This window comes from Gasterosteus aculeatus, chromosome 17 (assembly GCF_964276395.1).
Source record: "Gasterosteus aculeatus chromosome 17, fGasAcu3.hap1.1, whole genome shotgun sequence".
Lineage (NCBI taxonomy): Eukaryota > Metazoa > Chordata > Actinopteri > Perciformes > Gasterosteidae > Gasterosteus > Gasterosteus aculeatus.
This window is the reverse complement of record NC_135705.1, coordinates 15655463-15677325: the sequence shown is the minus strand read 5'-3', so window position 1 is coordinate 15677325 and position 21863 is coordinate 15655463. Positions and strand designations below refer to the sequence as shown.

At 42.3% G+C, this 21863-nt stretch overlaps 3 protein-coding genes across 3 annotated transcripts; all 3 read left to right on the top strand.

The window, feature by feature from the left end:
- The first annotated feature begins 769 nt into the window (after positions 1 to 769).
- On the top strand, positions 770 to 3981 carry tmem128 (transmembrane protein 128). Its single transcript, XM_040202954.2, has 4 exons — positions 770 to 1036; positions 1775 to 1907; positions 2111 to 2272; positions 2455 to 3981. The coding sequence occupies exons 1-4, from the start codon at positions 937 to 939 to the stop codon at positions 2552 to 2554; spliced, it is 495 nt and encodes a 164-aa protein (XP_040058888.1). The 5' UTR covers positions 770 to 936; the 3' UTR covers positions 2555 to 3981.
- Positions 3982 to 4964: 983 nt separating this feature from the next.
- otop1 (otopetrin 1) lies at positions 4965 to 11697 on the top strand. Its single transcript, XM_040202933.2, has 6 exons — positions 4965 to 6393; positions 6538 to 6674; positions 6976 to 7034; positions 7182 to 7312; positions 8814 to 9721; positions 10297 to 11697. Exons 1-6 carry the CDS (start codon positions 6009 to 6011, stop codon positions 10465 to 10467), a joined length of 1791 nt encoding a protein of 596 aa, XP_040058867.1. The 5' UTR covers positions 4965 to 6008; the 3' UTR covers positions 10468 to 11697.
- A 1596-nt stretch (positions 11698 to 13293) lies between these two features.
- On the top strand, positions 13294 to 16091 carry drd5a (dopamine receptor D5a). Its single transcript, XM_040202945.2, has one exon. The coding sequence runs from the start codon at positions 13640 to 13642 to the stop codon at positions 15020 to 15022; it is 1383 nt and encodes a 460-aa protein (XP_040058879.1). The 5' UTR covers positions 13294 to 13639; the 3' UTR covers positions 15023 to 16091.
- The last annotated feature ends 5772 nt before the right edge of the window (positions 16092 to 21863 follow it).

Here is a 21863-nt window from a genome sequence, read left to right as displayed (position 1 = left end):
CGGCAAGTTGTATTAACCTCTTTCTTCACTGCACGTGCCCACTCTGCCAGATCGAAATTGAGGTCGAAATAGGACAACGATATCAGCAGTGTCAGATTCTTGCCCGTGCTATGTAAAGGTATACATTCAAGATAAACCTTGGAACACAGCCAGCCACTATGCATTTTGCAAGTTTTCGTGGGATGAGAACAACTGTGTCCTGTTATACATTTTAATTGAATATCCCAAGTTACCCCTTTGAGGGTATCTAGGTTTGTGTTGAGATGGTCTGTGTGGAAAAAGTTCTTCATAAAATATCGTTCTTCAGATTTCCCTTTTGAAAATTTTCACTAAGCACATCCAGTAAATGTAAAGATTATTGTATGCATCACAAGTCCATTACATTACATTACAGGTCATTTAGCAGACGCTTTTATCCAAAGCGACTTACATTACATTTTGAAACCCATGGCTTTTTCACATTTTGCCTGGGGAGCAATTAGGGGTTAGGTGTCTTGCTCAGGGACACTTGGAGCAGCCTGGACTCGAACCACCAACCTTGTGCTTCCCAGCACACCTTCTCTAACCCAAATGCAAAGTTTTGCATTTATAAGTAAATGAATGGGGAAACGAACATTGTTTCCTACACTCAAAAGGGACTTTGTTTAAAGTTTGTTCATTTCACAGATAACAAAGGCCAGAAAATAATAATGCAGTAATTGATACTAATATATATCCTATTCATATATAATGTGTCTCCTAAGAAATTGAATTACTTTTGGTTTGTTCAGCCGTATTTATTGGTTTTCCTCCGATGTGCCCTGACATCAGTTAAACTACAACGGTCGTTGTCAAGTGCGTCATATAAAAGCGACCGCGTCTAACCGGAAGTGCCTTTGAATCACTAGTCAGCCTTTAATGCTAGTAACGTTATAAGTTAAAGATATTGTCAACACAATGCTTAATGACAGCGAGTTTGCAACGTTGCGGAATAGATTTAAGAGAGATGCGGAGTTTCTTATGCAAACAGCAACAAATGGTGACGAAGATGAAAAGAGTAAGCCCCGGACATATTGTATTGACTAACACCGTTGGCTAACTTGCTATATAACGTTAGCTCTGGTTGGGCACCAACTGCAACGTTAGCGTGTCAAATAAGCATTTATCCGTTTTGATAACTTGAGCTAACATTACTATTGGAAAAGTAGTTCATTTTTATGCTTAAATCTGTTGAATGGGCAGTTTTTAGCGTTAGATTACGTGGTAGACAATCTTTAGACTGCCATTTTTCTTTCACAAAACGAACGTTAATTTAGATACATAACAGGTTGGATGTGGACAAACTCAAGGCCTTCGCTGGCAGAAACACAGCAATTGTTGATGGTTTGGACTGTAAGCAGCAAACGCTGTGATACAGGATATCACTCCAACACAGTCTCCATTCTGTCTCTTTGACAATGTAAACTAATAGCTGTAATATAAGTAACAGGCCAAATGCACGCAGGAGCAGTTCATCCGCCAACAATGGGCCCTGATGCGTTTAATCAACCAGTAAATTATAGTGATTAATACTTCTCCTGAGAAGTAAGATTATCTCGAAGATAGCCATCAGTTTCACCTCCAAAGCTCCTTAAGCCTGCAAGACGCGGACTTGGCCCATTCTGTTGTGGCGAGACAAAGCTCATATTTAATGGTTGTTTCTGTACCATACTGAAACACTTTCAGACTATGAAAGGAAGAATGCTTTTATGGGAAACTTGGGAATTGAAGCTTTTTTTTTTCTATTGCCATTCAGGTCAAAAGGAAAAAGATGCCAAACCTCTCCCTCGCATCAACAGACACTCCATTTTCTGGATTGTGGCATCTGTCGGTGTGACCTACTACGTGGACTTCTTCCACAACATCATAGAGAATGAGGATATCAAAAGGTGGAGTCAAGAGAAATTCTATTTTTTTGGTATATGGGCTATAAACTACCTGTACATATCATTATAGATAACTTTCAATGGTCTCACTGGAGTCTGACACTGGCGTTAACGATTCCATCTTCTGTGTTTCAAAAGCGGCATCAAGTATACATAAACTTGTACTTAAACGAGTCTCTCTCTTTTCAACCATCTGTGGTTTTTAGTTGGTGGTTCAATGTGGGACTGGCACTCCTCGGGATCTGCTTGTCTCTGGCCATGTTTTGCATTGTATACCTGGAGTGGTTCAAAGGCATCCGGCACTATGACCAGGAATACCCTGCCATTCCTCCCATCACCACTGCAGCCTTTATTGCAGCATCTTGCAGGTATAACCGCAAAAAACCTTTCCTATCCTATTTATACGTGATTAGAGCTGAAATGATGTTGGCTTACTGGATATACGTTGGCCAAATAGTAACATGATTATCAATGAAAAATATCCATACTGACAATAATTAATATTGTTCATGTTTCTAGTAATTTTAAGTATATTGTACTTTCTTTGCAGCCTGAACATGGCCCTTTGGCCAGTGTGGTCCTTCTTGACTCCGCTCATCCTCTTCACACAGTTCATGGGCGTGGTCATGTTCATCTCTTTGCTTGGATGAATGTGACAGGTGTAAATGTTTTGAAGTGAAATATTGTCTCATTGAACATAACATATCTAGTGCTTTATACTTGAATAATCTGGACTTTACATAATCTTGTTATCCACAATGTTAAGTTTTCTTTTGGTAGTTTTCCTCCATCACCAACACAACAATCTTCCTCTCACTGACCGAAAATTTCTTCCAAGAACATGAATTATTCCAGCACCAAAATGAAACGCATGCATAATGGTATGCGGCCAAACCTGCTTATACACCTGCAGCCAATTGATCTGGGCAGGTCGGCGTGGTAGGTTCACTGTGGTCTACGAGTTTAACCACCTCAGTTTATGATCTTTCACTGATGTGTTTTCCCAATGAAACAATGGTGCAGACACAATGTGATTGTGTTGAGCATTTGGCAAACAGCACTTTAATTGACTTTTTTTTCTTTCTCACCAGAAATTTGGCCTGTTGTAGTAGAAAAGGTGTTTCTGAATGATGGAAATGACTGATAAGGCTATTGATGAGTTGGCTCTGTTTAAGTGTTTCAGGAAGCTGTGACGTTAAGCCACCATTTACAAACAATGTGAACTTTGCCTAAACATTTCTAGCAAGTCCTAGCTTCGCAGCTATTTAGAAAACCTCTCAGAGCAGCTCTGAGTGAGGAAGGGAACCAAACGTTAACGTATTGAGGAGGTGGGTTTAACCCTGTGGCTATATGACGCATTATTTGGCGCAATTGGTTGATCCAAAAGACACAATGCACTTTGACAATGAGCATGTTGGACAGTGAAATTGATAAGTTTAATAATATAATTTGGTGTCTATTGACATTATATTCTGTTATAGCTAAATCTATTTGATTGTAACAGAAGCATCCATTTCTGTGTCAGCGGTTCAATTTGTATTAGTAACAGCGTTATTGAACATACGACTATAAACCAGCAAATATCGGCCAAAGATCTTAGTGTTCCGATCCCTTTAATTTCATTTGTTTTACCTTATTAACCTAAAACAAATCTATTGTGATTCATTAACTCACTTTCAGTCCGCATTTGGAGGATATTTCTCAGAATCTTTCAGAGTCTTTCCACCATTTCCTCCTCAGCTTAAGAAATCTTCATATAAACCGTACAAAGGTTTATGAATACGGCCCCAGGATCCTGACACTGAAGCAGATAAATGGCTTTCTTTGTTATTTTGTGTTCTTTGCTTTTCATATGGTAACCCTTTAAAATGGGCTGTGAATGAAGCCTCTTTGTATTTATCTCAATGTGTAGGAAATGTCTATGAGGAAAGCAGTAAAGGTGTTCTTTATAACTTTTTACTTCAAACTTCAAAGAAACCAGCGAGTTTAAATCGCTTTTTCACAAACTTTTGTCTTAAACTATGTTGAATGCACTTATTCTTGTTTTTTCATAAATAAAGTTTGATAACAAATTTCACTACTTGTCACAATCTTTATCTACTTAGAGCACAAAAATCAATTCTAAAACCACTTTAGCAGTATGGATGGCTGGTTGGCCTCTTTCTTCAAGTGTTTGTTATGATGTTCAAAATACTTGTCGGTGTGGATGAAGCATCTAGACAGTATTTAAAATGGCTTTTCAGAGTATTATTTTGTTACAGATCTTTACAACTACATTAAAATCTATAATATTTGAATATTGATCTATCATTAAAGATGACTTCTGCACAATCACACATACAAATATAATACAATCTGTCTTCAGCTATTAAACATTTGCTTCTAAAGACAAAAACGCATTGATTTGTGCAATCTGCTCTCCCATTCAACGAGGTGTTGGAGTGCAAACAGCAGAGAGATTATTTGAACACATCCAGATTAAATCAAGAATGTTCCGATTTGGTCATCCGCCCATTAAAGTCCCCTGGTAGATCTCAGTCTTCTTCATTATCGGTCTGATGCTCAGTGATTAAATCGATACTCCGACAGGCCGATGTGCTGTTGAGGGGAAACGCTTAATCATCTCTCCAAACCACGTGACGCCGCTACAGTGTCCCTCGCGATGCGTTAACGAGTCGAGATGTCCCAAAGACGAAAGAAAGGTTGAAACTAAGTCAGTTTGTCCTCCATTTTCCCCATTAAGCTGCTTCAAAAGGTATTTCAAGACAATCGGCAAGACAACTGGTCCGCCCGCGCCGTGCGTAAAGGCCAGCTGATGGATAATAGACACCATTCGTACTAGGTTGTGTTTTAAAGCTGTCGTTCAAACAATCATATGAAATCACAGCGTTTCATTTTTGAAGCCTGTATTTAACTTGTTTCTAGGTTGTGTGTTACATATCACACAGTTTATAAACGTACTGTTAATTGAGATGCATTATAATCACCAGATAACATTAAGATTATAGAAACTCTTATTTTGAAAATAATAAATCAGCACTGCAGCTGTCCTTTTTTGCACCAATTGACAGCCGAATATTAATCTCACTATACTTCAACTCGGGTTTTTAAGTGTTTGCCGAGTCCATGCATTTCACTAATTGGGTCTAACGTCGTAAATTTGTTTTGCAAAAAAGGTTGATTGATGATTACCATTCCATCCTAAATTCACACCAATCACCTCTTAATCATGCGCGAGCAGTCCTTTTGTTGTTATGCCGATTGCAGGCATCCGCCCCCATTATTGAACTGGAATTGGGTCGTGTCCATAAGAGCCCTCCGTGCTGATGGGCTCAGTGTTCTCCTGCGACATCCGTTTAACAAGAAGCCCTTGTTAAGCCCTCGAAATCTGACCCTGACTGTTTCCACCTCGGGAGCAACTTTTTTAATCACATCTCTGCCACCAGTGGACGCGAGGATTTGAGGAGATGGCACTCGGACTTGTCGGGACAAGTCATTTGCCACCGCCCGTAAACATCACATGTTTGTGAAATGTCATCCTCCCTTTTATCTCATGCAGGCCTGTGTGCGTAACACCCGATAGCCTCCCTGAGAGGACTTCTCCGGCCTTGGAGGGGACTGCTGCCCGCCAGCTGCCCCGCGGAGGTGGATTTAGCCAAAGCTCGCTTTTTTTTTCTTCTTCTGTTGTTGTGGATATTTCCGTGCTTAGTGTTTTTTTTCCGGCAGTGAATGGTTGGCACTGCAAGCTCAGTGATCCCCTTGAAACATATGGGAGTTTCACGAGGACAGGGGTCTGGGATCAGCAAGGAGTGAAACGCAATCTACCGTTTTCTCAGCGAGCCGGTTACAGGACCAGAATATTACAGTTTCATGGTTACAAGGTGACAATGGCATCTGTCAAGTCCATCCTCGGCGAGGCCGGACATTGAAACGGTGCATGACCACTGGGCCGGACCGTGACTATTGAATTAGCATGATTGGCACGGTACCGAGTCGCCTGAATCCCCACCTCGAAGCCAAAGGTTAGGCACCTGGCGTGCCCCAAATGCTCTTATAGCGCGCGGCATTGGCTCTTCTCCTCCCTCCGCGGCGCGATTCTTCTGCATGTCTCCCACCATGGTGGAACACAGCGGCCTGGATATCATGTGTCTGAACAAGTACTGCCACAGTTCTTCCTCGTCGTCCAGTTCCGAGCAAGACAAGAAGGTTTTCACCAAACTCAAACTCAGTCTGTCGGGGGATTATCCGAGGAAGAACGCCGAGATCCTCAGCGGTCAGTACGGCACCAACGTGCTGCTGATCGGGGCAGCGTTGATGCTGGCCATCGCGCACCACGGCCCCTCCGTCAAGGAAGAGCACCTGCTGTCCTTCGTCACCTGCCTCATGCTCCTGCAGCTGATCTGGATGATGTGGTACATCCTGGTGCGGGACAGACAGAAGAACGCGCGGACCGACAAAGACGTCCACGCCACCACATGCTGGATAAGAGGTGAGTTTGTGGAGATCAGCTGCACAAAAGTGATTAAGGAAGGATTCGTGTTTTACAGTGAAGAAAAGCCCCCAAAAGAACTCGCGGGCTGTGAAGTCAACGTGCAACAGTAATAACTTTTTGTTGTTGTTGTTGTTGTTTTAGGTGGTTTGACGCTGCTTGCGCTCCTGTCACTGATAATGGACGCGTTCCGAATCGGGTATTACGTTGGGTATCAGTCTTGTGTGTCGGCGGTGCTCGGGGTATTTCCTGTCATTCATGCAACTCACACCATAGCACAGGTAAGGCTACAACCAGACTTTAATTTGAATAAAGTGATAATCTATCAGGGCTTTTGGTCTTGTTCTGTGCACCACTCAGCTGAATAATGTGCTCTTTGTTGTTGAGGCGGCCACAGAGTTACTGCACAATATAATCCTGTCATTGTCCGTGAGTATAAGTGACAAAATCCTTCCGATGAAGGGATTAAAATGATTCTCAAGTCGATTTTGCTGTCTGTAAAATACGTTTTTTAGGTTATACTTTTGATAATGTTTTGCCTGACTTTTATAACAAGGTTATACCTCTCGCTGTTTTGTTTAGGTGCACTTTCTCTGGTTTCACATCAAGGATGTCATCAAGAGCTTTGAAACATTCGAGAGGTATGGTACAAAGTTGTGGTCATAAAAGCTTGTTCTGATATCCCGATCATCTCACCGGAGACCGCAGCCTATTATTATGTAATAACGCTGCAGTGTGCTGTTGGTTAACTGCTCAGCACTCTTGATTTCAACTGTTTGTCTCCTCAGATTTGGTGTCATCCATGCCGTCTTTACCAACCTCCTCCTCTGGTGCAACGGCGTGATGTCGGAAGCGGAGCACTTCTTAAACAACCATAAGAGAAGACTCTCGGCCCTGGGCTACGGAAACCTCACCATAGGTAAGGGCCAAGGGGTCGATTGCTGGCTTGTACTGAGAAGACAAGTACAATAGTCCACTTGAGAGCTCACTTCAATGGATGAAAGGAAAAAAAGGAAGGAGAGGAGGGTTTTTAGCTCTGCAGCCCAGTGGGTCTTGTTTGTGTCGAGCGTCTCTCTATTAGGTTTCAGGAGACACACAGTGTTGCTAGTGCCGAGGCCCCCACCCCGGCCCTTTCGCCACACTTCAGCCACCACCACCACCCTCCTTGGCAACCCCCCGCTTGACCTCGCAGACGGCTTTGTCCCCAGGCTGCTGCCTCCCAAGGGTGCTGCAATTACAGTAACTGATACATCTAAGCTCATGGTTGGGGGGGTTCAACTGCTCCTCCTCATATCCGGCTGACTGTGAGGATGGCTGCACCCTGACTGTTGTTCATTTTTTAATTAAAGGCTGCGCTGCCATAGTGGCCGCCTTTGGGAGGTGAGGGGCGGGAGGGGGTGAGTGGGGCACATCGTAAGGTTTTGTGGAGATGATATCTAGAGGGCATCAGCATTACCATGGCGTGCGGTGGTGGTCCTGAGGTGGAGAAAAATAACCTGCTTTGTCATCTAAGTTGCTCAGGCATTTGGTGAATGAATTCAGGAAAATTGCAGAACAAATACTGACCTTTTACAGACGTTTTATATGTATTTGACATTCAGAACAGATCTGGCAACGCATTAAAATAAAGAAGTGTCCAACCTGGACACGTTGCTTTCTGGCTTTGTTGTGGATGCAAAGCATTAGGTTGGTAAAACAAAACCAGAGGTGGCACAATTTCTGCCACACAGTTTTGTCATTGTGTTCATTTTTTCAGATTTTCATCCGATCTTTTCTCTCTTTGCGAGTTACTGCTATTTTACCCTTTTATCAGGGAATGATTCAGTAAAAAAAGTGGCCACGACTAGTAGATATACAGCACTGACAAGTAGACACAAGCCAAACGGTTGGGAAACACTTGGTGAATAGATGGGACGTCTGTCTCTGCACTTCCTGTACAAATAAGAGCACCAGAAAAAAAGCATGTCAGCAAACCTAATCTGCATTTCAAAATAGTTCTCTTCAAACATTCAAGATAGGATTGGATTAGTAGTTAGTTGTAATACTTTTGTCCAAAGGCTTTCAAAGCATTCATATCTAAAATAATGTGTCAGAGGTAAGTTCCATGTATATTATGTTTTCTTATCGTCTTATCCTATCGTTGAGTGGTGACAACAGTCTTTTTGCAAAGTGCGGTATATTACCCGATGACCTGCAAAGAATGAATTATTGCTATCTTATACATTTGGCCTATTTCAACTTTGTCAGACCATATGCATACGTTTTTTTTATTTGTTATACCTCTGTTCATTTTAATAAGATTACGTTTGGTTTCCTGCCAGTATAGTATTGTGTCTTTATAGATGGATCTAGTTGCGTTATGTTAGGGAAGCATATATGTATTTCTCATGAACGCGCATGTGTTTTTACTTGTTTTGCAGTGCACTCAGAGCCCCACTGTAACTGCACCACCAGCACCTGCTCCATGTTCTCCAGCAGCCTCTTCTATCTCTATCCCTTCAACGTTGAATACCACATCTTTGTCTCTGCCATGCTCTTTGTCATGTGGAAGAACATTGGAAGGACCATTGACCTTTCATTGAACCAGAAGAGGCTGGCTACTAAAACCCAGGGCCTGACCGTAGGCCCCATTCTGGGTTTGTTTGCACTGGCCAGCACTATTGGGATCCTGGTGGTCTACGTCACCCACGTAGAAGAATCCCTCCAAACTCGCCAGTCAGCCATTTCCATGTTCTACATTTATGGCATCGTCATGCTGGTGTCCATGTGCTCTGCCGGCGCTGCAGCCCTTCTCATATATCGAGCGGACCACGTGCCACTGGACACGTCTAAGAACCCGTCCAGGCAGCTGGACATGGAGCTGCTGTTTGGCTCCTCTATTGGTTCTTGGCTCATGTCCTGGTGCAGCGTAGTTGCTGTGTTAGGCACCAACAGCAGTCCTCCTTACCGCTGGACCAACCTCATCTACTCTCTGCTCATCGTGCTGGAGAAGTACATCCAGAACATCTTTGTCGTAGAGTCCCTGTATCGCCAGCAAGACGATGGACAGAGTGAGGATCCCGAGTTGGCAGTGTCTCCAGAAATCTTCTCGGTGACTTCCTCTTTGGCCCCGCCGTACGACGGCATCATCAACAGAGCCTACGACAAGCCAGAGCGGACATGTGTCACCATGGAGAACGACCAGGAAGAAAGCGGACAGGTGTACAGATGTCCGAGGAAACCTTCTGAAGTGCCGCTGCCTGTTGGAAGCAAAGTAAAGGAGCCCCCAAATGTAAAGCGGCAAATCCTGAAAAACATTGCGGTCTTCCTGATAATGTGCAACATTTCGGTAGGCATTTGTACCTTTTACACTTGATAACTGAATGTAGGCAGTTTTGTTGTGTACAAATTCTAAACAATAGCAATCAACTAGCTGAAATATTATATGATATGAATAACCTAATTCAACCCAATGTTTTGGTTTTGGTAACACTAACTTTGACCATGTGTAGAGTGATAGAGTGATGTCAGCGTATTATTGTTTTCACATATATACACAAATCTACAAATAGGGATGCCCCGATATCAGGTTGATGCTGACTCAAGCAGCTGGATTGGGAATTGGTGACGATAGAGCCCATCTTTTCAATACAAATGTATTTTTAAAAACTGATAAAACCCTTCATCAATGTGACTCACACTGGCCCCAAACACTGTTTATTGCTAATTTTATACTTCCACTCACAATTTTTAACTGGCGGGCACCAGTAAGACCAAGACTTTTTGAGTTTAAACTAAGTGTCCCATACGAGGCCTTGAAGCTTGAGAGCGTCTGTGTGGGGTTCGGCCGATACAGCTGTGATTGTTGCAGACACAGCTGGCAGTACACCGTTCTAGTGTAACTTCTTTCCTTGTTTCTTTCAGCTGTGGATCCTTCCAGCCTTCGGCTGCCGCCCGCAGTACGACAACGGGTTAGAACAAGAGACATTTGGTTTCAGTGTGTGGACCACAGTTCTCAATTTTGCCATTCCTTTGAACCTTTTCTACCGCATGCACTCAGTGGCCTCCCTGTTTGAGGTGTTCCGCCGGGTCTAACGGAGAAGCAATGACAATGCCAGATTACACGCACAAGAACAGTGGTCACCACCGACTCCCGAGAGTGTCCCGCAGCCGCTCAGGGGGAAGTCCGGGTCAGACTCCAAGCGACTAAAAAACAAGCTGCAAAGACAAACAAGAGGATGCGCCCTCAGTGTGGGGATAACTGAGTGAACCTATTAGCCTGCATTCCACGAGGAATTATCTTGTGTTATTAGAGATTTTTTTTAAATGATGATGAAAAGGGCCGTTGGTGTAGATTTGTTTTACTTTTGTTTTGTAGTCACATTTAAGTTGAGTTTTCTCACAGGTTCAGCACGCTAAACGTACATGCTGAATATGTCACGCACATTTTATACTGTTTCCGTAGCTGAAAGTATGTAAAAAACGACTCATTAAATACTACAGCTGAGCCACTAAAACATGTTCTCAAACATCTAATAGTACGGTGTTCAATGGAGCCACAAGTGCACTGGTGCACAACTTGACACATATTGTCTTTGCATGTGAAATGTTCACACTGTATATGGATCTGGTTCTCATTTAGCTTAGTGGTAGAAGTCTAGCACTGTTTTGATTATACTGGAGTATCCACATCATTATTATATTATATAATATAAAGAAGTGCACACTTACATGACAAATCTACAGTTCAAAAATGTTCCTTTTCATGTAATGACAGCAATGAGTCGATGAATGCGTAATATGAAGAGGGTTCAAATCAGGTTCATCTATATTGTTAAACGTTGAAATCTTGTATCAGAATAGTTGCAGAATTATTATACCAATACTAAGTAAATGTTGTGGTGACAACTTTTTAGACTAGACCACAGATTGTATGTTTACACCTGACAGATCAGCATTAAAAACTCCTTCTGTCTGTGATATAAATTGTTTCTTTTTGACATATGGATATACTGTATACGTGTACTGTATGATTTTTTTTTATCAAATCAATGTATAATTTCATTCAGTTCTCAACCTGGTGCTATCTGCTGTATGTGTTTTCACTACGTGCCAATTTGTGGGAAAATCCTTGTTTTTTAGGAGCAAACTACAATATTATCATCTTTGTAAATACTGTCATGCTAATCAAAGTCACAGAGACACTGCCCGGATTGTTTAAAATTCCAATGAAATGGTGCTCTTAAGTAATGATGTGTACATTAGTGATGGATCTATATCCTTTTCTCGGTGAAATAAAGAAAACGTTTCTTATTTTTCATGCAAGGGATGGGTCAGAACTTTTTTCCTTCACACCGAAGAAGTCTTTGCTGAGTACTGTGACGTCGTCACTGAGAATCGGAGTAAGCTTTAGCTGTAGTACACATTCAAACCACAGGGCGGCGACAAACACCTATATTTCGACGGGACAGTCGAAAAGCCCATGTAGTCTTTGGGGAGCGATAGTTTGAGTTATTTTTCCAAATACATCTTAATTTAACGCCCGATTGTTACAACCATCGTAATAAAAGCAAACTTTATAACGAACAATAATTTATTTTATATTGTTTGGGGATTTTTTTTAAATGCGATACAATCGTATAATTGTAGACAATCTTATGGTTGTTGCACAGAGAAATAGGTCTCACTCATTTGATCGTTCAACAAAAACAAAAATGACATAGCTGTGGTGACATGTGAAGCGATCTTTGTTTGCAAAGAATTAACTGTTGTGTCGGGTAAAAGTTTCCCCCTGACATCCCGATAATATAGGTTACTCCAAAGAATCTGTCGTCGGGCGTTGGGAGATTATTTTTGACGTAGTGTCACAACGATTTGACAGGCAGGCGGACACGTCTAAAAATATCCGTGACGTTTCAAAGCCGGAGACGACGCTGCTGCTGCTGCTGCTGCACAGACACGTTGTGCGCGGCGCTCCGAGCTCCTCGACGCGGCTGCTGAGAGTGTGAATGTTTCGGGTCACTCTGAGAAGTGAGCTGTGACCCCCACCCGGCCGACGTCAGCGGGTAAACAACCGCAGGTATTCAGTGATAAAAATAGATTGATTTATCCACGATAGATATAGTTGGGTAGAGGGAGAGATAAAAACAGATAGATACAGATACTTGGATGCATGTATGGATGCACAAAGGCTATGTGGGATAAAGTGCATCGCCTATCCAGCTTCATCCAGCCCTGATGTCACACAAGGACAGATACGGGAGATCATTAATGCAGCGAGGCCTTCAAATAAATCACCTCAAGCAAATCACACAACTATAAAACCGTTATATTGTTTTTTTTGTTTCTCTTTGCACTACAAGTCAAAGGCCGCTCGTGGTTAGCACCTCTTCTGCTTATGTGCTATAATGGTCAACAGGTGGAGTCGTGATTTACTGCGGTTTCCCCAGTATCGTCTATCTAGATAAGTACACAATACATAGTCAGCCAGGCAGCACCATGGACAGCTCCGGCAGTGGCTTTTCACTGCATGCATGCGTACAGCCCCCAACACTTATTATTATAAAATGTGTAAATGGGCGTGTTTGCAACCTTTAAACAATACTGAATTTAATGGGCAGGAGCTTTTTAATTTTGGTCTATGCGTTTAACACACACTTTATTTTTGCAGGAAAAAGCTCCATTTTTACTCCTGATAACATGTTGTATGTTACGGCAATATGAACAATACGCCGAGGGGGGAAGACAATGCTCAATTGGTTCAAAGGTGTCGACTGATTTGAAGTTTAACGCTCTTCAGAGTCCCTATAAGGAAAATGAGGGCTTCCTCACACCCGTGTTTCTAACGCATTGCGATGTTGCACGCGTCTAACACCACCCACAAAGGAGGCGTGATGTGTGCGCGCCCAGCTCGAATGAGCAGAGGGTGCTTTTGGCTGGTGTAGGTTTGGCTGCAGGGGCTCCGCGGCCACGCCGAGCTCAGGATACCTTTGACCAAGAGATTCGCAGAGGTACCGCCAGGTCAGACGACTAGGCTCCATCCAACATGCTCGCACCACTGCGTAGTGCGCTTCAGCTCCTCGGCGCACCTGGCACGTCGCTCGGCACCGTTTTAAGGCGATCAGTTCTATCTTTCCTTCAGTTTTGCACTTCAAATCAGGCTGGCAGCCGAGAAGGTCAATGGGGAGAATATGGTGAATGGCTGATAACTGCGTCCGTGTGCGCGCACGGAGCAATGGACTGCAGTTTTACTTGAAGAAGCACTCACATGGAGAAGCCAGAGAAGTATCTCTCGTCGGCGCAGGGGGTTGACTATGTGTCGGCACCCTTCGGCGAGATTATGTGGAACAGCACCGAAACGGAGGCGACAAAGGACGGCGGGAAGGATGTGCTTGTGCGTACGCTGACGGGCTGCCTGCTGTCGCTGCTCATCCTATGGACCCTGCTTGGCAACATCATGGTCTGCTCCGCGGTTCTGCGCTTTCGACACCTGCGGACCAAAGTGACCAACATTTTCATCGTCTCTCTGGCTCTGTCGGATTTATTCGTGGCCATCCTGGTGATGCCGTGGAAAGCTGTGGCAGAAGTGGCGGGCTACTGGCCATTTGGCACTTTCTGTAACGTCTGGGTGGCTTTCGACATTATGTGCTCCACCGCCTCCATCCTCAACCTCTGCATCATCAGCGTGGATAGATACTGGGCCATCTGCAGCCCCTTCCGCTACGAGAGGAAAATGACCCAGCGAGTTGCCTTTGTCATGATAAGCGTAACCTGGACGTTGTCTGTGCTCATTTCATTCATACCGGTCCAGCTAAACTGGCACAAAGACAGCGGCGAGGACTTGGCTGGGACGCGCAACTCTTCCGCGAGTCCGCAGATGGAAGAAAACTGTGACTCCAGCCTGAGCAGAGAGTACGCTATATCTTCCTCCCTGATAAGTTTCTATATTCCCGTAGCAATTATGATTGTGACGTACACCAGAATATACCGGATTGCACAAATACAAATAAGAAGAATCGCCTCGCTGGAGAGAGCGGCAGAGCACGCGCAAAGTTGCCGGACAAACCGAATAGAGTGCCAACACCACAACACATTGAAAACCTCGATCAAACGGGAAACCAAAGTGTTCAAAACCCTGTCGGTGATCATGGGTGTCTTTGTGTGTTGCTGGTTACCTTTCTTCATCCTAAACTGCATGGTCCCGTTCTGCGACAGGCCGGCCGCCGACCGGGACGCGGGTCTGCCGTGCGTCAGCGAGACAACTTTCGACGTCTTCGTGTGGTTCGGCTGGACCAACTCCTCCCTGAACCCCATCATTTACGCCTTCAACGCCGAGTTCAGAAAGGCCTTCGCCAGCCTGTTGGGCTGCCGCAATTTCTGCTCCAACACGCCGGTGGAAACTGTCAACATCAGCAACGAGCTGGTGTCATACAACCAAGACACCCTCATCCACAAGGAAATGGCGAACGCGTACGTGAACATGATCCCCAACGTGGTTGAATGTATCGAGCACGAAGATGCTTTTGACAGGATCTCGCAGTTTTCGCACAACCACGAAAACGCCACCGACTCTATTTGTGACTTGGAGGACTGCGAGGCCGACATAAGTCTGGACGCCATGTCACCGTTCACGCCCAACGGATTACACTGACTCCCGCTTATTTGGATGTATTGGCGACAATGCCGTCGCTCCATTCTCTTATTTGATTCCAGAAGCTGCTCAACACTACCAACCCCCCAACAACACCAACACCGCCCATACCTCCCAGCTTAGGGTCCACTGAGCCGATCAGCGGCCATTGCAGCTGATGAGGGATCAAGTGACTTTGCTCATGGACACTAGTGCAGAGCCACGCTGATCCCGCATTGCGTCATGTATGACATGTGATGTTGTTGTCCTGTTCTGGAAAAAAAAGAAGTGATGTTTCGGTATTTATTTACAAGTGAAGTCTGTGTTCATTTGTTCAAAGATTTGGTGTCGTTGAAGATGTTGTTTACCGGAAGGCTTTACTCAGAGCGTCCGCGTCTTATGTCCATCCAAAAAAAAAAATGTTTGTAAAAACTCACCTGAGGAATAATAATCGAAACCTTTTGCTGCTTAAAAACCTAGTATGTCCATTTCCCGCCTTTCCACAAAGTAAGAAAACGGAAGCCTTACGGACCAGCCAAGATAGCTCTACTCAAATGCAGTCATTTCGTCGCCTTATCTTGTTTAGGAAGGAGGTTCGAGACGTGAACGGAATGTGTCCTATAAAGTTACATGAAGCCAAAATGCAGTATTAAAAGTTTTTACCCACAGCACCCACCGCCCTCAACATACGCTCTCTGCACCACGGCTGATGCAGCAATTGTAAAAGGTACGAGCCCTAATAATATGAACATTTAAAAGTTAGGCCTGTTTACACTGGAGTCTCAACCACAGAAAAGAATGCAGACTGTCCTGAATGGCCAAAGATTTCAAGCTGTATCAATAACATTGACACAATAAGGCTCCAGCGGCCCATCACACACACACACCCACACAACACAAACACGCACACACACACACACACGTACGCACAAGGATACTGGGCCAACAAGACTGGATGTCATAAATCACCTCTCCAAAACCTCTCTATCTTTGTACTGTACAAATGAGCTGATCTGAATGTATGCTACTGTCCTTTAACAGTGAAGTGTGTCATCATTTGTCTAATAAAATGCCATCATGCTGAAAGAAACCGATGTCCTCAGGTATGTTCCTGCAGGTGACATTAGAGTTTATGGGCTTTCACAAAGGGACAAACCTTTCAAGGTTGGTTGATTTTCACCTTTAATCTAACTTGAATGATTTTGCCGTTGCTCAGCAGTGATGTTATTGGCATTCATACACATCCCCCCCTGTGACCCTGCATTGCATATGCTGCTGCTCTCTCCAGGACGCCGGCAGAAGGGTCACCCTAAGGAAGCAGCAGTGTTCTTCATGGTGCGCTCTCTCATTCAGCGTGACTCTCCTGGGGCACACAGCTCATGAAGGTTGGTCCTTGGTCCCTTTGGTTCTCTCTTCCTACAGATGATGCCCACCCTACAGACTCTTTTTTTTGATTCGATCAAAAATGGCAAAAGTCCCCATCCATGCCTCAGCACACTCTATTTTACATTTTGAGTTTATCATAGTTTTGATCAACTATACGGCAATTTTAGGTAAATCTTTGGTGTTACCTACGTATTTTGATATAGTGTGTGAAAGTAAATGCTGAAATGTTTAAATCTAAAATCCAATGCAGTGAATCAAGATCTATCAAGATGGAATATTGCAGGCCACAGAAATGAAGTATACATAATTTACCCTTTACATCTGCACAGAGGACGATTGAAGGCTCCCCCAGGAAATAATGCCTCATAATGTCTCATAATAGTCACATTCAAGTCCTGCAATTTTTCTGAATAGTTTCTTTGCACTTCCAGGCATGCTTGACACTAGTGAATTAGAATTCAATATGAAACCTTATGATATAACTCAGGCCTTTCTATTCAGTGTTGAAAATGTAATATAGACGTAGAGATGTAAATGTGTTGTAACTATATTAAATGGCTGTTATCCTGAAAAGTGTCTCTCTCAAAACCAGATTTTCCATCATATTATTATTATGATCCGGACGGAAAAATTTGTAGATCAGGTTGTACTTCACACCTGAAAAATAAGTGATAACAAGTCGCTGAACAGTGATAAAACCCAAGATGGACAGGGTGCAAATTTGACCAAACCTTATAAATGGATGGATGGACACTGCACTTTAAAAAACAGCCTACTGTGGAGGGTTAAAGCAAAGGTAAGCAACCTGTTCACACTGCTCATCTAATTCAACCTAAACTGGAGTCATGATGCTGCATTTTTTATTTGAAACATGGATGCACTAAGAAGTTTTCTGAGCATTCATTGGCTAAAGGAAAATAAAATAAGAAAGAATTCAGCATTCAAAGGGAATGAGGCGTTTACTTGTCTTCTGTGTTCGGCCCTTGCCATGTTGAATGGATATGAAAGGTGGTTTGACCTCAATATTCAGTCGTGACAGGAGGGCTGCAGAGGACGTGGAGGCAGGCTTAGGGGGGGTTACACCATCCGTCAGGACACATTCATCAGAATCCCTGCACATGCGTACAAGTCCACATACACGCACGCACACCAACACATCTTTAAAACCCATAGATTCATTACTGTTAAAAGAAATTTGCTCAGAACCTTCTCTTTTCTCTATCAAACAGTGCAAATACAAATACCCACACGCAGTTGTATTGTAATGATTATTTACATTACATTGAATTATATCCATTCCCTCGACTATTAGCCTTTCCGTAACCCTGAGGGAACCCTTTTGCCCCTCGGTTGCAAAGTTTCAAAGGGAACACGTTTTTAGTTATTGAAAATATTGACAACTTAAAATGTGCGTCACATGATATTACGCCGCTGCATAACCTGCAGACCCCCCCCCCCCCCTCCCCTCCCACACACACACACACACACACACACACACTTACGGTTAAATACAAGAGGAAAATAGTTTCCTAATTACAAATGAAATATTGAAATACAATATCCAAAACAAGCACACAGCCTTTTCTGATCTATTGAGCTGGAGATGAGCAAACGGGAGCAATTTCTCAACTTCTGCATTAACCAGAGCAAAGTAAATGAACAGGAGCAACTCTCGATAAGGAAAGCTCAGGGACGTCAACTTTATTGTTGCACTTTTGTTGCAGGCTGCACCAGAGGGCTGCGTGGTTCTGTGTTTAAACACCTCAGTGCTATTTAGTACTTCTTTGTCTGCATACTGTGCAGTTTATCAATATAAGTGTTTTCTAATAAGAACAAGTTTTGCCTCGATTTATCTCTTTATTTACTCTTTTTGTTTTATTCAGCAAACAGAACACCCTCTGGTTCATTAATGTTACATCATGCACTTTGACCACATCAGAGACAACTCAGCACCCTGTAGTGGACTGAAAAAGCATCTACTACTAAAATGTTTACTTTGTATTGGAAAATACAGATGTCGGTATAGGAAATATAACGTTTCACTGTATTCTTGACTATCAACCAGAATATTTTCCAATAGCCTATAGCCAATAAACTAAAATATTTATTGTGGGTTTTCAACCATCAACACACACGATTAAGTGATTGGAAGTTAAAAGATTATGTTTTTAGTGATGCAATAATAATCCTTGCAATTTGCAATTTGTAATTTGAATTGTTTGTTGTTGTTGCTTAGAACCATTGTCAGTAATAATTTCCTATCTAATCTATTTGTGTAGCTGTATGTAACTTATGTAACTCCTCCTTCAAAAAACTTTCTCATCAAAACCTAAATTTGACAAGATTCCATTTGAACACATCATGATGACGTCACAATTTACAGTGCGTGAATTTACAGACCGTGATTTTGGGCTACACAAAATAAAATAAATTGAATTGAATTGAATTGAAAATCAATGTCCCTATAAGGATAGTTAGTCCCCACAATGTGACTGTGTAAACAGATGTATGTCGTCCACTCAAACCCTATTCCACTATTTATTCTCTTCTGTACCATCAAATGGTTCCAATCATCTAAGTAAATTCATAGTATTCATATTCATATCAAGTCTTTGCCCTTTTTGTTTGCCTTTAAAAGAATCCGGGTGAACACAGTGAGGCACACAGCCGTGAGCGCATACCAGCTGCATCAACACTGACTAGTGTTAGGGATTTAAGCGATGAACCTCTAATTACTATACAATCAAATAGTCTATAACTGGCTGGAAGTAACCATGCCAATATTACTGTCGTTACCACCTCTCACCTGAACTCCCTACACTTCATTGTTCCACTTTACTTTGTATACTTTATCTTCTTCTTAATGATTCCATGTTTTATTCTCTTGATAACAGATAAGACCGAGTGCGTCTCGGTCTTTTGACCTGCATCACTAAAGAAGATAATTCATTTAGATCACGAAGCTTTGAAGATCAGAAGCTTTGCTTTGAAACTCCTTCTCTCGCCTCTGTGCGTCATCCCGTTTGCTTCCAGTCTCTGACAAGTTCTGCACAGTCTTAAATAGAAAAGAACATTCCTTTGAGTGAGCGGTTAAAAAAGGGAGGTTCTTAAATTTGATTTGATTTTAACATAAAGTTTCATAATATTATTATTTAATAATTAAAAATTAAAAATTAAAATCCTGATTTTTTAAATGCATATTATGAAGATAAAACCTAAATTATAAAGAAACATTCAGCATACATTTGCGTTTGTCTTTCTGAATTTATGTCCATATCTTTCTGCCTTTTGTTTCTCAACAAGCTTAAACATTTGTGGCTAAAAACACAACAATTGATAATAGTTTGAAGAATAATCACTTGATTTGATATTATTTATTAAAAATGAATACAACTCTAAAGCTAATCTACTTCTTCTACTGACATTGGTATTAAAGGGTCTTGAATCATTGGGTAGATCAGATAAAAGGATGTTTGAAGGTCAACACTTCAGATAACACTGAAACCGGTTCCGGATCATTGTTTTATAATTAGCAGATATAATCTTTTTCACATATGAGATCAAGTGGTGGGATGATTTTTATGTGATCACGAGATGCTCAGCAGAAGATACCAAATCATAGCTATGTACTGAAGTTACATCTACAAGAAAGTTTTTTCCCTAAAATGTTGTCTTTTTAGGACATTCAATCACATTATTTCAAATGAGAAGTAACCACAAAGACAATATTGAACAAAGGCAAGGCCGAAAATGATGTGGCCAGGCCTTAATAGCTTGTCGAGCAAATAGTCCCATCAGAAGAGCCACCGGGCAAATTATGAGGCAAGACTTTTACTGTATGAGAACACAACGGTGCCGGTGACCACCAGCTTTAACACTGGTTGCAAATCAATCATCTGGGGATTGTGACTCAGAAAGTGATGAAGGACTGCTCGCCCAGCAGAAAGGTTCATTTGATAGGGTCTTGAGAACATTTGTGGCACTTAGGAGTTGAACACCTCCGTCAACCCAGACTGATTTCTCATTTTGTACTCAGTTATATCATTTAATTTGATTATTCATCTACTAAATTGATCCCTCGTATCACGATATGATTTGAAAATGCAATTCCTCAATGAAAATGTACCATATTAGCGTAACTAAATGTCTCCTAGAACTGTAATCCTCTAAATCAGGGGTTCATGGTTAAGAAGAATTTTCCTTTTGCAATGATCCAGAACATAATAATAACCCGCTGATGTAGGTGTCATTTAACCACTTTTCTCAGATCTTTTCCTCTCTGTTTACATCATTGTTGTTTAATCAATTCATAAGAAGGCTTCTAATTATATTGGGCTTGCTCAAAATATTTGTGCTTTGTCTCATAGCGGCACATCACACCGCCGATTTCAATAATGGCCGCGGTCGCTGAACCTACGAGACATACTAGTTCCGAAGAGCCTGCGGAAAGATTAAACATTCAACAGCCATTCTATTCCTGGTTAAAGATTCTGGTCTCACTGACCGCATTTCTCTTTTTGGAGAACGCTATGTGCAACAACTTCGCTTATCGAAATGCAGATAGTGAGTAGCATCACCTGATGCAGTGTGACCTGAGCGCTCCATTCGTTATGGGCCTAGAGTCCAGCTGCAATACTGTCCGGAGCCAGATCCGGAACACGATCCGACTATAAGGGATCCCTTCTCTAAATATATATCAATTATTGGTCATCTCCAGTTGTTTGTGGTCCTGCGGCTACGTAAAAAGGTCAGCACTAGTCTGTATTCTAAAGACTGTTTTTGTAAAAAAAAAAATGTATTTTCAAAGACTGGACAGCCCTGGAAAGTGCATACAATGAAGCAGAGTTAAAATAGTTAAAATATTAAAATAGTCCTTGTGTTTTACATTGTTTGCCACCGACATCATGCAGCTTTTGTGTTTAGTAATGTTCATTTAGTTTCAGCGACAAAGGAAATGGATAAGGATATATAAATAGTAATTTTGGTGCAGATCAAAGCGTAGATATTTTGACTGACAAACGAGTCTGGCCACAGTATGCTCTTACTGTAAAATGATGACGCTGCACATTAGGGTGAAGAGTTCAACTTGCGTAATTGTTATGGTGTAATAACTGTTTGTTTGGGATTACATCTAATTGTCGAAATACTCACATCCTCCAGCGATGTATAGGGAGATTAGAGGAACAGACATTATGTAAAAAAAACTCACTTATTGTGTTCACCACACTCCATTTAAGCTGTGATGGTTTAGATCAATGTAATCAAAAGGCTGATTAGTCTGCGGTTTACGCTGTCAGCATGCAAGCAATCATAATCTGAGATATTTCCCTGCCGGTTGATAATTGCCTTTCAGTCCCACAGTGCTACTTTTGAAGACGTCATTGTTGAATCGGGTACCAACTCGACTGAGCATGCGGCTTGTAGATGCGGGGGGTTAATAATCCCGTTGTATCCTGTCTCACCTGGTCTCCATGGT